We start from the raw sequence: 16,288 nt of genomic DNA on the forward strand, positions 1-16,288 counted from the left end.
CTTAGCCCTGCTGCGCACCGCTGCCACCCCAGAGCCACTCCAAGTGAGTGGGGCTGGGCCAGCGCTCGCACCCTGAACCTCTCCTGCACCCCCTGCCTTCAGCCCCCTCCCACACCCCAACCCCCTGCCCTGAGCCCCCGCCACACTCCTCCTGCACACCGCACCCCCTCCCCCACCCCCTGCCCTGAGCCCCCGCCACACTCCTCCTGCACCCCAGCTCCTTCCTGCACACCGCACCCCCTCCCACACCCCAACCCCCTGCCCTGAGCCCCCGCCACACTCCTCCTGCACCCCAGCTCCTTCCTGCACACCGCACCCCCTCCCACACCCCAACCCCCTGCCCTGAGCCCCCGCCACACTCCTCCTGCACACCGCACCCCCTCCCCCACCCCCTGCCCTGAGCCCCCGCCACACTCCTCCTGCACACCGCACCCTCTCCCACACCCCAACCCCCTGCCCTGAGCCCCCGCCACACTCCTCCTGCACCCCAGCTCCTTCCTGCACACCGCACCCCCTCCCACACCCCAACCCCCTGCCCTGAGCCCCCGCCACACTCCCCCTGCACCCCAGCTCCTTCCTGCACACCGCACCCTCTCCCACACCCCAACCCCCTGCCCTGAGCCCCCGCCACACTCCTCCTGCACCCCAGCTCCTTCCTGCACACCGCACCCCCTCCCACACCCCAACCCCCTGCCCTGAGCCCCCGCCACACTCCTCCTGCACCCCAGCTCCTTCCTGCACACCGCACCCCCTCCCACACCCCAACCCCCTGCCCTGAGCCCCCGCCACACTCCTCCTGCACACCCCAACCCCCTGCCCTTAGCCCCCGCCACACTCCTCCTGCACACCGCACCCCCTCCCCCACCCCAACCCCCTGCCCTGAGCCCCCGCCACACTCCTCCTGCACCCCAGCTCCTTCCTGCACACCGCACCCCCGCGCACTCCCCAACCCCCTGCCCTGAGCCCCCGCCACACTCCTCCTGCACACCGCAGCCCCTCGCACACCCCAACCCCCTGCCCTGAGCCCCCGCCACACTCCTCCTGCACCCCAGCTCCTTCCTGCACACCGCCCCCCCTCCCCCCCCCCACCCCCCTGCCCTGAGCCCCCGCCACACTCCTCCTGCACACCGCACCCCCTCCCACACCCCAACCCCCTGCCCTGAGCCCCCGCCACACTCCTCCTGCACCCCAGCTCCTTCCTGCACACCGCACCCCCTCCCCCACCCCAACCCCCTGCCCTGAGCCCCCGCCACACTCCTCCTGCACACCGCACCCCCTCCCACACCCCAACCCCTTGCCCTGAGCCCCCGCCACACTCCTCCTGCACCCCAACTCCTTCCTGCACACCGCACCCCATCCCACACCCCAACCCCCTGCCCTGAGCCCCCGCCACACTCCTCCTGCACACCCCAACCCCCTGCCCTAAGCCCCCGCCACACTCCTCCTGCACACCGCACCCCCTCCCACACCCCAACCCCCTGCCCTGAGCCCCCGCCACACTCCTCCTGCACACCGCACCCACTCCCCCACCCCAACCCCCTGCCCTGAGCCCCCGCCACACTCCTCCTGCACACCGCACCCTCTCCCACACCCCAACCCCCTGCCCCGAGCCCCCGCCACACTCCTCCTGCACACCTCACCCCCTCCCACACTCCTCCTGCACCCCAACTCCTTCCTGCACACCGCACCCCCTCCCCCACCCCACCCCCCTGCCCTGAGCCCCCGCCACACTCCTCCTGCACACCGCACCCTCTCCCACACCCCAACCCCCTGCCCTACATTCATTTTCCCCACCCCTAGCCTAGAGGATTAACCTCAGCACAGCCTCAGATGTTAGCGCTACTAGAGGCTGCTCTGCCCCCAGATACACCAGCATCTCCCCCCCCTCAACTCTGCCCAGAAATACCCGACCCCCACATTCTCATCAGCTCTGCCCCCAGAGGGATACCAGCCTCCCTGTTCTGTTCATCCTCCTTAACTCTGCCCCAGAGCAATGCCAGCTGCCCCCCACGCCATCCTTTGCTCCTTCAAGCAGGTCCAGCTGTGCCCGCTGTATTATTTCAGGTTCTGCGTCTTGCTCCCAGGGCTGACAGAAGGCTGCAGACTATGGCTGTGGACTGGAAGGACTCTGGCAAAGCCACTGTACTGATCCACGCCCCCATTCTCCCATCTGCCCTTCATCCTCTGCATGCTGGGCACGATCGAAGCCCACACGTGCCTCAGAGCACTGGGTTGATAACTGGTTTCATACGCACACGTCTCTGATACTGGGACACTGCTTCACCTCTGTGCTTGTCAAGCGCGTCAGTGCTGCAATTTCGTGGTGTGGACAGGCAGGCTCACCACCTCCCTCTGCCTCTAATGACACTTGTGTAATGGATCGCCAGCAGGCTCCTAATGACCAGGGAGCAATTGCTGTTCGCATTCCATTTGCCTAGGCAAGCATCTGGAGCAGCTCTCTCTGGGCGGGCCGCAGTCTGCCAGAAAGGCGGCCTGAGCCGACCAAGCCACTGGACACTTTATCCATGCAGGGAGGCTCGGCTCCAGGGGCTGCGACCAGCCGTGTGTCACTCAGACCTGCGCCAGCTGTGCTAATGAGCTGTCTACACTACAGCCCCTTCACACCGCCCTGGCAGTGGCACAAGCCTCCCCACGGGTATCAGTGAGATACTACTTCACAAGGGGCCTTGGAGCAGTGAGAATCTGGCCCCTGGTGCAGACACCAGGCCTGGCACATGCGTGAGTAGGAGCCCAAGTGCCCGAGCTGCCGGGTTCTCCCTAGGCCAGCAGTAATGCCAGGCATTGCCAGGGGAGGCTGCGGTTTGCTTCAATTTGACCTTCACTCTGGATTTCCTAATAGTGCCTTTGATCGCCACAAAATTTCCCTGCCTGGGTTTCCTGACACTCTCCAGCCTAACCACCTGGGCCTGCCATAGGTTCGGAACAGGTTTTGATTGTATGCCACGTACAGGGAGCCAAGGACCCCATGACATTGCAAAGCCAGGCAGGGTCCACCTGGCCCGAGCAAGCCCGTTTCCCTCCACTCCCCAGCGCCCTCCTGCGCCCCCTTCGCTGCTGGTCGCCAGGGCCCATTAAGGGTCTTAGCAGCATGGCAAGGGCCACGAATCCTGGCCAGACTTTCCATAGGCTGCAGGGACCATCTCACAGCTCGGCAGAGCTCCAGCAAGCCTTTCCAAGGCATGGACCCACTCCCCCGCTCCCTAAAAGTCATCGGCATCTCCCTTCCCTTTCTGCTCGTCACACACTGATCCCATCAACAGTTCCAACACCTCCCCCGCCTCGCCCCCTGCTCCACAGCTCCCAGGCCCTTCAGTGGAAGGACAAGACCCTGATGCTTGTACTGCTGGAAGCAGAGTCACCCGCCAGCTCTCTACTCGGAGACTGGGGGCGGCACGATGGACACCTCAGTGCATCACCACCAGGAGGCACAAGCAGGTGGGAGTGAACCCCCAAACAGCAGAGGGGACACGCCCACACTTTGATTTCAGGGGGACATTTCCAACTGATGGGGTTTAACCGGGCCCTAGGCTTCACCAGACTGCCTGCTTCAGTAACTCGACCACCGTGCCTCAGTTTCCCCATTCGGTAGGTGCTATCCCCAGTTGTACACCTACCAGGTGGCCTCTTGTAATGTTTGCCAAGCGCTCTGGGATCCTGGCATGAAGCAGCAATACAAACCAGGAGGCTCACTGAGCTGCTCGGGGCTGGGGGATGCAGGTGATGGGAGCTGCTTGGGCGGCACAGGAGGCAGCAAACAGAGCTGCTAACAGGGGAGTTTGCGTGGGAGTTAGCAGGGGGAGGAGGAAGGGGGCCGCGCCGTGTCCCCTGTGTTTCCCTAGGTACAAGCACCGAGCGAGGCCGGGACAGCAGCAGCCATGAGCCAAGCAGCAGAGGACACACCAAGGATGAGAGCATGCAGCAGCTGCGGTATGTACCTGGTTCTAGCAGGGGACCCAGAGCAGTACTATGTATGTATGAAGTGTCGCCTAATAGAGCTGCTGGAGGAAAAGATCCAGGGCCTAGAGCTGCAGGTAGAAACCCTGATAGAGAATAGAAGGGGGTTCGAGCAGCTGATGGAGCAATGGCAGGCAGTAACTGAAGGGGAACGCCCAGGGGCACAGGTGGGAGCAGGGGCTAAGGCCAGTGAGGGGGGACCACCAGACGAGGAGGATGGGCGGTGGAAGCATGTGACTGTGAGAAGCAGGCCAAGGAAAAGGAGAGCCAGTGACGGGGAAATTGAGCTAAGGAACAGGTTTGAAGGCTTGGAGAATGAGGAAGGGGTAAAGAATATGGTAGCTGATGGTGGGAGGCCAAGGAAAAAGAGACGAGCGGCCAGTCCCATAGATAGAGGGGAGGAGTCTATGGAGGCAACACCAAGTTTGGGTCAGGGGAGATTACAGGATGGCTTAAGGGGAACCACAAGGGAAGATAGGAATGGAAGGAGCTTGCAACCAGGGGGAACGGGGGATAGGTTAGAGGACCGCACTGTCCCCAGGCAAAGGCAGGTCTACGTGATTGGGGACTCCATACTGAGAAGGTTGGATAGGCCTGTGACCAGGGCCGATCCGGAGAACAGAAGGGTGTGCTGTCTACCGGGCGCTAAAATACGGGATGTGGACCTGAGGTTGAAAAGGATCCTAAGAGGAGCAGGTAAGAACCCTTTGGTCATCCTTCATGTGGGAACGAATGATACTGCTAGATTCTCGATAGACAGGATCAAGGGTGACTATGCCAGGTTGGGTAAGACGCTTAAGGAAATTGAGGCTCAGGTGATCTTCAGTGGGATCCTACCTGTCCCTAGGGAAGGGCGCCAAAGGGGTGAGAGAATCCTGACGATTAACAGTTGGCTGAGGGAGTGGTGTTACAAGGAGGGCTTTGGGATGTATGGGCACTGGGAGGCTTTTGGGGACAGAGAACTGTTCTCACGGGATGGGCTCCACCTAAGTAGGGAAGGAAGTAGACTTCTAGGAGGGAGGCTGGCTCATCTGATTAAAAGAGCTTTAAACTAGACACTGGGGGGAGACGGTTGGGAGAGGCCCTGGTGCACTCCACGCCAAATCTATACATTGGGAGTGAGAACAACAAGATAACAACAGATATAGCCAGAGGGGGACGGTTAGGTGTAAGGAAGAGGGGGGGGACGGATACTAGATCGACAGGTCATACTGGTAGTACTGTGTCCCTACCGAGAGGGGTGAGAAGAGTGAGAGGAGCCCAACAGCAAAAGGTAGGATGTTTGTTCACCAATGCGAGAAGCTTAGGTAATAAAATGGAGGAACTGGAGCTCCTGGTCCGAGAATTGAAACCGGATATCGTAGGAATAACCGAAACATGGTGGAACGATAGCCATGACTGGAGTACAGGTATGGAAGGGTATGTGCTGTTTAGAAAAGACCGATGCAAAGGTAAAGGTGGGGGAGTAGCATTGTATATCAATAATGAGGTGAAATGTAATGAAATAACTAGCAATGCAATGGTTAATACGGAGTCTGTGTGGGCGATGGTCACATTAGGGAAGAAAACTACCAGAGCCTCACCCGGGATAGTGATTGGGGTGTGCTATAGACCGCCAGGATCTAGCTTGGAGACGGATAGAGAGCTCTTTAATGTTTTTAAGGAGGTAAACACTAATAGGAACTGCTTGATCATGGGAGACTTTAACTTCCCAGATATAGATTGGGAAACAAATGCTAGTAATAACAATAGGGCTCAGCTTTTCCTAGACGTGATAGCTGATGAATTCCTATATCAAGTGGTTGCTGAACCGACGAGGGGGGATGCCATTTTAGATCTGATTTTGGTGAGTAATGAGGACCTTGTAGAGGAAATAGTTGTAGGGGACAACCTTGGCTCGAGTGATCACGAGCTAATTCGTTTCAAAATTAATGAGAGGATAATTAATATTGCATCTGAGACTAGGGTTTACGATTTCAAAAGGGCTAACTTTACTAAATTAAGACGACTAGTTAGGGAAGTGGACTGGACCAACATATTTAGGAATCTAAAGGTAGATGACGCCTGGGGTTACTTCAGGTTGAAATTGCAGGAGTTGTCAGAGGCATGTATCCCGAGAAAGGGAAAACGGCTCGTAGGTAGCAGTTTTAGACCGAGCTGGATGACCAAGCGTCTTAGAGGGGTCATTAAGAAAAAACAGAAAGCGTACCGGGAGTGGAAAATGGGAGGGATCAGCAAAGAAACCTACCTTATTGAGGTCAGAGGGTGTAGGGATGCAGTGAGAAAGGCAAAGCGACGGGTGGAGATGGACCTAGCGAAGGGGATTAAAACCAATAGCAAAAGGTTTTTTAGCCATATAAATAGGAAGGAAGAAGTGGGACCGCTTAAAACTTTAAACGGAGTGGAGATTAGGGATAATCTTGGAATGGCACAATATCTGAATGAATATTTTGCCACGGTCTTTAATGAGGCTAATGAAGGGCTAAGGAATAGTGATAGAGGGACCGATGGGAATGAAGATATGGGGGTAGACATTACGGTATCTGAGGTGGAGGCCAAACTTGAACAGCTTAACGGAAGTAAATCGGGGGGCCCGGATAATCTTCATCCTAGAATATTAAGGGAATTGGCGAGTGATATTGCTAACCCGTTAGCGATGATTTTTAATAAATCTCTAAATTTGGGGATTGTACCGTTGGACTGGAGATTAGCTAATGTAGTTCCTATATTCAAGAAGGGGAAAAAAAGTGACCCGGGTAACTACAGGCCTGTTAGTTTAACATCTGTAGTATGCAAAGTAATGGAAAAAATTTTGAAAGAGAGAGTGGTTAAGGAGCAGGAGGCCGATGACAACTGGGATAGATTACAGCATGGATTTACGAAAGGTAGATCGTGCCAAACCAATCTGATCTCCTTCTTTGAGAGAGTAACAGATTTTTTAGACAAGGGAAATGCGGTGGATCTAATATATCTGGATTTCAGTAAGGCGTTTGATACGGTACCGCATGAGGAATTATTGGTTAAATTGGAAAAGATGGGGATCGAAATGAAAATCCAGAGGTGGATAAGGAGTTGGTTAAAGGGGAGACTGCAGAGGGTAGTACTGAAAGGGGAACTGTCGGGTTGGAGGGGGGTTACCAGTGGAGTTCCTCAAGGTTCGGTTTTGGGTCCTATTTTATTCAATCTATTTATTGCTGACCTGGGAACCAAGAGTAGGAGTGGGCTGATAAAGTTTGCGGACGACACCAAGTTGGGAGGTATTGCCAATTCGGAGAAGGATCGGGATATCCTCCAGGGAGATTTGGATGACCTTGTAAACTGGAGTATTAGTAACAGGATGAAATTCAATAGTGAGAAGTGTAAGGTTATGCATTTAGGGATGACTAACAAGAATTTTAGTTATAAGCTAGGGACGCACCAGTTGGAAGTAACGGAGGAGGAGAAGGACCTGGGAGTCCTGGTTGATCGTAGGATGACTATGAGTAGGCAATGTGATGTGGCCGTTAAAAAAGCTAATGCGGTCTTGGGTTGCATTAGACGGGGTATTTCTAGTAGGGATAAGGAAGTGCTAGTCCCGTTATATAAGGCGTTGGTGAGACCTCATTTGGAGTATTGTGTGCAGTTTTGGTCTCCCATGTTTAAGAAGGATGAGTTAAAACTGGAACGGGTACAAAGAAGGGCCACTAGAATGATCCGAGGAATGGAAGGCCTGTCGTATGACAGGAGACTTGAGGAGCTCGGTTTGTTTTCCTTAACCAAAAGAAGGATAAGGGGAGATATGATTGCACTCTTTAAATATATCAGAGGGATAAATACCAGGGAAGGAGAGGAATTATTTCAGCTCAGTGCTAATGTAGACACGAGGACAAACGGATATAAATTGTCAGTCAGGAAATTTAGGCTTGAAATTAGACGAAGGTTTCTAACCATCAGGGGAGTGCAATACTGGAACAGCCTACCGAGGGAAACAGTAGGGGCGAAGGACCTCCATGACTTTAAGATTAAGCTAGATAAGTTTATGGAGGAGATGGTATAACAGGATAACGGGCTTAGTCAATAGGTCAATTAAGTGCCAAACTGGTACTTAATTGGGTCAAATTGGGTCAATAATATGATATTCTTAACCTCTTTCAGAGGGTATGGCTGGAGAGTCTTGCCCGCATGCTCGGGGTTCAGCTGACCGCCATATTTGGGGTCGGGAAGGAATTTTCCTCCAGGGCAGATTGGCAGTGTCCCTGGAGGTTTTTCGCCTTCCTCCGAAGCATGGGGCAGGGGTCGCTTGCTAAAAGAGTGGGTAGATCGGCTAATGTGGCCTGCATCTTGCAGGAGGTCAGACTAGATGATCATAATGGTCCCTTCTGATCTTGAATTCTATGATTCTATCAGGCAGAGAAGGGAGGGGAGCTGGGGAATGGGCCCCGGGCCAGAGGCGCCTCCTGCAGAGCTGCAGCTCGCTCTGCCCGTTCTGCTGCCGACAGAACAGAAGACGCACCAGGCAAAAGGAACATTTGCCTGCATTTCTCTCACCAAGATAACCCCAACCTAATTACATGAGCGCAGAATGTGTTGGAAGTCCTCTGAATCGGCTCAGATGTCATATTCTTTAAATGCAATTACTGCTCCCGCAGACAGGCTGGGGCAGGAAGCTCTCCACGCTTTCTGCAGTGTACGCGGCCCCAGGGAACGAAGCTCGGCCCTTTGAACTCCCCTCAGCCCGACCACCTTTTCAAGCTTGATACGTGCAATGGGCCGGAAGATTCAAACAATCTCCCAGGCATTTTTAAAATGTTATCTTCTTTAATCTGCCTGTTGGGAGCTCCAGAATTAACATGGAGAATCCAAATGCAATCCGCCGTACCCACTGACTCACAGCACGCCTGGCACGCTGCCAGCGCTCCAGAGCCCTTTGCAGCACCAGACATTCACTCTGCAACGCAAGGCGCTGGGGCTCGCAGCACCGCAGCCTGAGAACGGAGAGGCCAGGCCAGGCGAGGATTCCAGATGAATGGGGCCGGCTCGGGCAAGTTACACAGCTGGGGAGCAGGGGCCGAGTTTGGAAAAGCAGGAGGGTAACCGAGAACTCAAGGTGGAGCCAGCCAGCCAGCGGAGGCCATGGGGGAGGGGGCTGCAGGGGACTCACTATCCCCAGCCCTGAGAGCTGCGGTCAGTCAGCAATCTGGGGAAGGGGCAGAGCAAGGGGCGGACAGGGCCTGCAGGGTGGGGAGCTCAGCCAGGGAGCCCCTCCCCCATTTGCTGCCTGAGGGGGGGGTGATGAGGCAGGAGGGGAGGAGCGAGCCCCTCCCCCATTTGCTGCCCAAGGAGGGGGGGGGTGATGAGGCAGGAGGGGAGGAGCCACGCCTGGCTGCAGCAATGACTTCACGGTGGAAGTGGAGGCAGCCTGCCCCGTCCCAGGGGGCTCTGCTGGGACCCTTCCCAGGCCCGGGATAGTCCCCACGGCAGAACGGAGAACAGCCAGGCATGGTCTGTGCCCAGTGCCCGCACCCCCCCCCCCCCCAGTCCGTTGCGTGGCACTCTCCCACACCCCACAGCCTGGCGTGCTCTGCCGCCAGCCTTCACCCAGCAGCTACCCTGGCCGGGCACGGAGACCCCCACTCACCGTGCCTCCGCGGCCAGCAGCTCGTCATAGTGCGAGGATCGCTGGTCGTCGTCCTGCCGGTAGCGGATGACTGTGGCAAGGCCCTTGCTCACTAGGGCCTCAGCAATGTTTCTGCAACACAAAGACATTGGGGACTCAGCCTGGGGGAAGGGAGGGGAGGTCAGTCCTGGCAGCCCACCCCCCACCCCACCCCCAATGCACTGGGCATGGCTACGCCCTCTCTGTCACGTATGTAACATGTAACACTACACATGGGAGCAGCAGCAGTAGCTCAGCCGCGAGGCAGGGCCCCAGCGTGGGTCCCAGAGGCGCTGAGAGCTGCAGCATCCCTTGGCCCCAGCAGAAGCCCAGGCAGAGCAGCTGCTTCTCTCCCCACAGCCCCCTGGAGAGCAGCTCCTCGCCCCACAGCTCTGGTGCAGGGCCCTCCTAGGAGCTATGGAGCTGGTGGATCTTGGAGCTGCATGACTGGGCGCTGGGTGGGAGTGAGGGGAAAGCGAGCGGCTAAGGCAGAGCACTCGGGGGTTAAGCCAACCCCGAGCCCTGTTCCAGGCTCACCCAGGGGAGCTGCAATGGGACCTGGAGACAGCAGCCTGCCAAAGGCTCCCATCGCTCTCGTATGTCCAGAACCGTGTGTGTTTTTCTCAACTGGGAAGGAAAGATCGGGGGGAAGCTCCTCAGTGCGACGAGTGGCGGCTGCGGTTTGAAGCCCGCATGCCAATCCGGGGCCCAGCCCTGGCAGAGCGCGGTCAACTGGCTGCCATGGCATTATGCTGCTTTAAACAAATTCATGAATTGTCCTTGGCCCAGCACATCAGTAATTCCCCTCCCATTACACACGCAGGGCAGGGCAGGCACCGGTAACTCACAACTTACAAACCCAGGACTCAGCCGCGCTCTGTGTCGTGGGGAGGGGGTCAGGCCGGGCTGGTGCCCAAAGCTGAGATTAGGTCTCGCTTGGGGCGGGGGGTGGGAATCAGAGAATTTGTAAGCGAGGAAATCAGCAGCAGGTAGCTGCAGAGGTAGCACTCGAAATGCCAGGCAACCAGGAATAAGCACCTCAGCCCCTTTCCCAGGCACGCACCGCACCGCGGAGGGCGAACAGGAGGCCATTAGCTCCCAGCAGCCCACACCCCCTTGCTTTCCTAGCCAAGCCAGGTGCTGCAGTGAGACACCTCCACTCCCCGCACTCCGCCCACACATGTGGATGACAAAGCACAGGTGCCCCTGCCCCAACCCACAGCCCTGAAGACTCCGGGTGACTGAACCCCTTTTAAGGGGACAGAGGAACGTGGTTAAATTATCTGCCCAGCATGTGCATCCTGCTTCACAAGGCAGCGTGGGTCCGCAGAGGCTCTCCCCAAGACATGGGACCTGCTGCCCGGAGAGGCTGGTGCAACGGGCGAGGCCTCCTCACCACACTCTCTCGGCACACAGCCCATCATGCCACAGGCCAGGGCAGACCAGCCAAGGCCTGGATGTGGCACAAGGAACCCTGCTCTGGCCATGGATTCTTCCCCGCCGCACTGCCAGGCCACACCACTCCGCTAACCTCCGCGCCTCCAGCTGCCACCCACCTTCTGGCCTCTCGGGTCCCTGGGAACCACATGCGGGATGCAGAACACGCTGCCTTCCTCTCTGGAGTCAGCTCGTCCACAGCACAGAAAACCTGATTTTGGGGGGAGGCAGCAGAGGACAGGGCTCCACCCAGCATGCAGCAGAAGTGTTCAGAGCACCCAGGAGCCCTGCCGACCAACGCCAGTAACACCGCCTCCAATGGCGCAACCTGCCACCGTAAGCCAGTGCATGAACCATCTCTCAGTGCAACTGCCTCACCCAGCAACTGACTCAACACGCATCTTGACACTACAGCCCGGAACAGAGCACCAGCAGCCCTGCGGGATGCACGCCTCCTGGCCACGGCAAAGGTCGTGCATCCACACTTCTACGGCAGGGCCCTTCCATAGCATTCACGCCACCCTGCTGGGCTCTCAGGCATGGCAGGGGCCAGGACAGGGCTGACATGCTGCAGCTGTGTCTCATGCTACACCCAGCGAGCTGTGATGGGCATCAGCATCCAGATCCCCTCCCTGGGGGCTCACCCTTCAGCTTCTGTACGAGGCCACAAGGGGAGCAAGCTTTCACCAGCCATGCAGCAACACACAGGTATCTCCCAGCTCCACCCCACCTTCCTGAGACCCACAGTGCCAAATCGCGGCTTTCCAACAGCCCGAAGGAGACCAGCCTGGACCGAGCAGCAGCTGAAGCTGAGGGGAAAACCTCCCTGTCCTTCACTGAGGACATCTGCCCTCAGAGCACCAAGACAATCTGAAGCTTGTGTCTGGGTGGACTCCCACTGCCATGGCCAAGAACTCAGCCCCCTTCCCATCTCCACCTGGCAGAGCTGGACTACGTGGCTCAGCCTGAGGGCTCCCAGCAAACTGCACCATGATCCTCAGCTGAGGTCCTGGAGTGGGAGGCTGGCCCAGGTGCTTGAAGGGCAGTCCACGAGGGTTGGAGGAGGAGGAGGAGGAGGAGCTGGGAGCAGAGCTGGGCTCGTTTTCCAAGGGCTGAGTTTTGCTAGGATTAGCAGTTAGCAGCTTGTTTCTATGTGGCTTACTCCAGGCCAGTTAGTGCAACAGCTCAGGAGCCTGAGCACCTGGACAGCAGCCAGGGAGGCCAGGGTTCACTCCCTAGGTAACTGATTTTCTCCGTTTCAGCAGAAAGCATCCCAGCCGCTTGCTTCTGAACGGCATTTGCAGATTGTTGTACAAAGCGAGGGGGGCGGGTGGGCGAGAATGCTGAGTCTCCATTCCGGTTCTTAGCCTGTCAGCCAGCACATGCTGGTCGAATGCTGCTTGCTGAAGTTTGACACATTTCACATCTCTAAAGAAACGTCTGCGGCTTCTCGGCTCGTTGAGGTTCGTATTGTGCGTTTGTGCTGATGTTAAAAGCCGGAGCTTTGCAGCGGGGGGGTTGGGGGGGGACCAGAACAGCTGTCGCAAAGTGCCTTACGGAGAAGCTCTCATCACGTTAGCCTAGATTTCGGATTCAATATTACAGACGCTCCTGGGAGAGGCGCCCAGGCAGTGATTGGCACCTGCCCTCCAGGAGGGCGGACTAGCATCCCATCTCTTCAGCTGGAGTTGAAAACCTAAGCGTGAAATTAGCAACAGTAATGGCAACGAAGCTCCCAGCTCCGAACGGGGCTCATGGGAGCCAGGCACCCAGCCCTCTGCGCCCTACAGGGAACGGGATGCGGCTCGGGAAAGGCGCAGGAGAGGGAGTGGAGCTGGTATTCACCTCCAAGCCCGCTTCTGCACGGGAATAAAAGCGCCTCTCATGGGAAGATGCTCCCGGTTTCACTTCACACCACCCGTGGCCTGGAACTAGGGCTATGCACCCTCCCTCGGGACACCTCAACCAGCAGGTTTCCAAGAACACCAACAAGACAGGGCTACAGTACTGAAGAGCGCGCACCGGGGCCTGGCGCACTGCGAGAGGTGCCCCAATGCGACGCCCCTTCGAGACGGAGTTCGCAGGAATCCGGCTCTGCAGGACTCAAGAGCAAAGGCAATAGCTCAGGGCGTGGGGGACAGCAGGTCAGGCTGTCCCTAGAGGAGATGGGGGCTAGAGCCCAGCTCTCCCAAGGGGAGATCTCTGACCCAGGCTGACTGACTGAGTCGCTGGCATTGGGCAGGTGTCCAGTGAACTCTTGGCAGGTGTCCCCATCGCCCCCACGTTACCAACCTCAGCAGAGGGGCCTTGCAGCCGGAGCGCCCCCCTCCACCCCTCTCCCGGTGGTCAGGGCTGAGGGGGCAGGAGCCTGACCCTCGGCTGCTCAGGCAGTGCCTGTTCCAGGGACGGAAAGAGTTTCAGTCCCTGGGGCTTGTAAACCTGGTCCCATTCCCCAGCATGGCATCCACACAAACACGCTCACACCCTGCTCAGCAGGCTGGGGGGAGCTCACTGGCTCCACAGCAGCTTTCTTCCTATGGGGGAGAGGCCAGATGCAACCCCAGGCAGACACTTCTGTGCACAGGTAGAAGTGTGGATGCATTTACTGACGCGCACAGGCCAAACCGGAGGCCCAGAGCACTTCCTGGCAATCATAGAATCTCAGGGTTGGAAGGGACCTTAGGAGGTCATCTAGTCCAACCCCCTGCTCAAAGCAGGACCAAACCCAACTAAATCATCCCAGCCAGGGCTTTGTCAAGCCTGACCTTAAAAACCTCTAAGGAAGGAGATTCCACCACCTCTCTAGGGAACCCCTTCCAGTGAAAAAGTTTTTCCTAATATCCAACCTAAACCTCCCCGACTGCAACTTGAGACCATTACTCCTTGTTCTGTCATCTGGTACCACTGAGAACAGTCTAGATCCATCCTCTTTGGAGCCCCCTTTCAGGTAGTTGAAAGCAGCTATCAAATCCCCCCTCACTCTTCTCTTCTGCAGACTAAACAATCCCAGTTCCCTCAGCCTCTCCTCAGAAGTCATGTGCTCCAGCCCCCAATCATTTTTGTTGCCCTCCACTGGACTCTTTCCAATTTTTCCACATCCTTCTTGTAGTGCAGTGCCCAAAACTGGACACAGTACTCCAGATGAGGCCTCACCAATGTCGAATAGAGGGGAATGATCACGTCCCTCGATCTGCTGGCAATGCCCCTACTTATACAGCCCAACATGCAGCAAGACCTGCACAGCAGCCATAGGAGTGGCACTAGTTGGGCTCCTCTCTTCCTTGTGCCGAGCAGCCCAAACCCCTGCTCCAGCCCTGGCAGGCTCAGAGCCATCGGGCTCTGGAGGCAACTGGCACGGGGGGAAGGGGCAGAGCTGATCTGAGACTCCATCCTCCCCTGCACATTTAGGCAGTAGAGACATGGTTTTCAGCAAACTGAGGCCATTTGCCATTCTACTCTCTCCAATTTTACATTGCTCCAGCGCTCCCCCCCAGCTCCTGCAAGAGCTTCAGCGACCTATGCTAACCACAGGGGAGCTGAAATGCAGCCACCTCTGGGGTGGACGGCAGTGCTCCAGGTGAGGGGAATTCTCGCCAGGCATGCTAGGAAGAAAAAAACATCTCCATTTCAGAATCGCCTGCTGGGATCTGGGTCTGTGGCACTGCTGCAGCCCTGGAGTACAGGGAAGGCTGTCAAAGGGAGGGCACAGTTGACGGGTGCAGCTCCACACCACTCACCCACCTGACGCGTTTTCAGCCGGAGCAGAGAAATCTCAGCCTCCCTCCAGACGCTGGAGTACGTAACCAAGGTGATACCGCGCCATGGAGGCGCCACTCCAGGGGCACCAGAGCTGACCCAACTGATACCACTAGGAGGAAAGTCTTCCTGCGACAATGCATGCGATGAGCACACACCTATATTGGAATAGACGTGAGCAAGCACCCAAAGAGGGTAGTTGAACCCCATGCTCACCACCCCCAGAAAAGCCACTGCCACGCACAGAAGGAGGGAGGGAGCCGGCAGGTGGAACCCAGGAGTCCTGGTCTCCTGCACTCTTGCCAGCCCCGTCACTGACTCAGGGTGACTTGCCCATGGTCCCTCATGGCCGCTCTACCTCAGCTTCCAGCTCTGGCATATGGGACTAATACTGAAAGCACTGAAATCCTCTGAGGGACAAGCCCGAGAGCCATCGCCAGGAGCCTGCCTCCTGCTCCTGCGCGCACCCAGCACAAGCGTCCACGTTTGGCCAGAGGGGCCCAACACACAGCAAAGACACCTCAGCTCCTGAGACTGATCTGCCTCTGGCAAGGAGCCATACCCTGGGCCAGCGCTTCCAGCCCACTGACCTGGCAACAAGGGGTGGGTGGGGAGCCACAGCCTCTCCTTGGACAGTCCTACGCCAAAGGAATCCAGAGCCCCCCAGCCACTGAGAATCAGCTCACAACCACGGGCTGCTGCAGCCAGACAGCTCAGCCTGCTGGAGCACAGGGGACAGGGCTAGCACCGCCATGCCTGGCATCGGCCCCTCCTGGGAGCTCGGCTCTGGGAGCAGCCGCGGAGAAAGCCGGCACTGAAGGTCCTGGCAAGGACATCCTGACAGTGGTGCTCACTTGGCCTAACAAGGGGCCCTCCCCATCGCCGGGCAGAGCCTACCAGCCTGGCACAGCACAACAGCCACCACTCGCAGCTCAGGATCTCAGAGCTTCCCACGTCTGCAAGCAGCAGGTAAACGCCTGTGACAAGCACTCCCGCCCCAGGCCTGCATTCCCCCGGGGCCGTGGCCGACAGAGACACAGGACACAGTGTGCTCCAATCCCAGCCACTTCCCACCCCGTGCACAGAGTGGAGGGACCACACGCTCCAGCTCAGGGTGCGGCTGGACGGGGGGCCCCCTCAGCAGAGGGTGAGCAAGAGACCACGGGCTGCGACTCTGCAGCGGGGAAGCCCGAAGACACAGCTAGAGCAGCACCATAGGAACACGACAGACGAGCTCTGGAAGGGCCCATCCACTGTCCTGGCTTCAGAGCCAGGCTACCCGCGAGGGGGGCAGGTTACCCCATCACAGCCAGTGTGACCTTGGGCCAGCCACACCGCTGCTCTGGGGCTCAGCTCTCCCCAGAGTATGTGGGTGACCCCCTGCCCGGCCACCCAAGGGAGCTGGCAGGATACAGACATGAGGAGATTGTGATAATACAGTAACGGCCAGGCAAGTACGGTACCTCAGACAGCGAGAGCGGTTCA

At 57.6% G+C, this 16,288-nt stretch overlaps 1 protein-coding gene across 1 annotated transcript in view; it reads right to left on the bottom strand.

Moving 5' to 3' along the window:
* The window catches only part of SND1 (staphylococcal nuclease and tudor domain containing 1), a 475,599-nt gene that overhangs the window by 224,960 nt on the left and 234,351 nt on the right, over positions 1-16,288 (bottom strand). Inside the window, exon 13 of the mRNA XM_045027292.1 lies at positions 9,593-9,703. Within this exon, the coding sequence (XP_044883227.1) occupies positions 9,593-9,703 (111 nt within the window). The remainder of the gene's footprint in view (positions 1-9,592; positions 9,704-16,288) is intronic.

Source organism: Mauremys mutica, chromosome 1, assembly GCF_020497125.1.
Source record: "Mauremys mutica isolate MM-2020 ecotype Southern chromosome 1, ASM2049712v1, whole genome shotgun sequence".
In the NCBI taxonomy this organism is placed as follows: Eukaryota; Metazoa; Chordata; order Testudines; family Geoemydidae; genus Mauremys; species Mauremys mutica.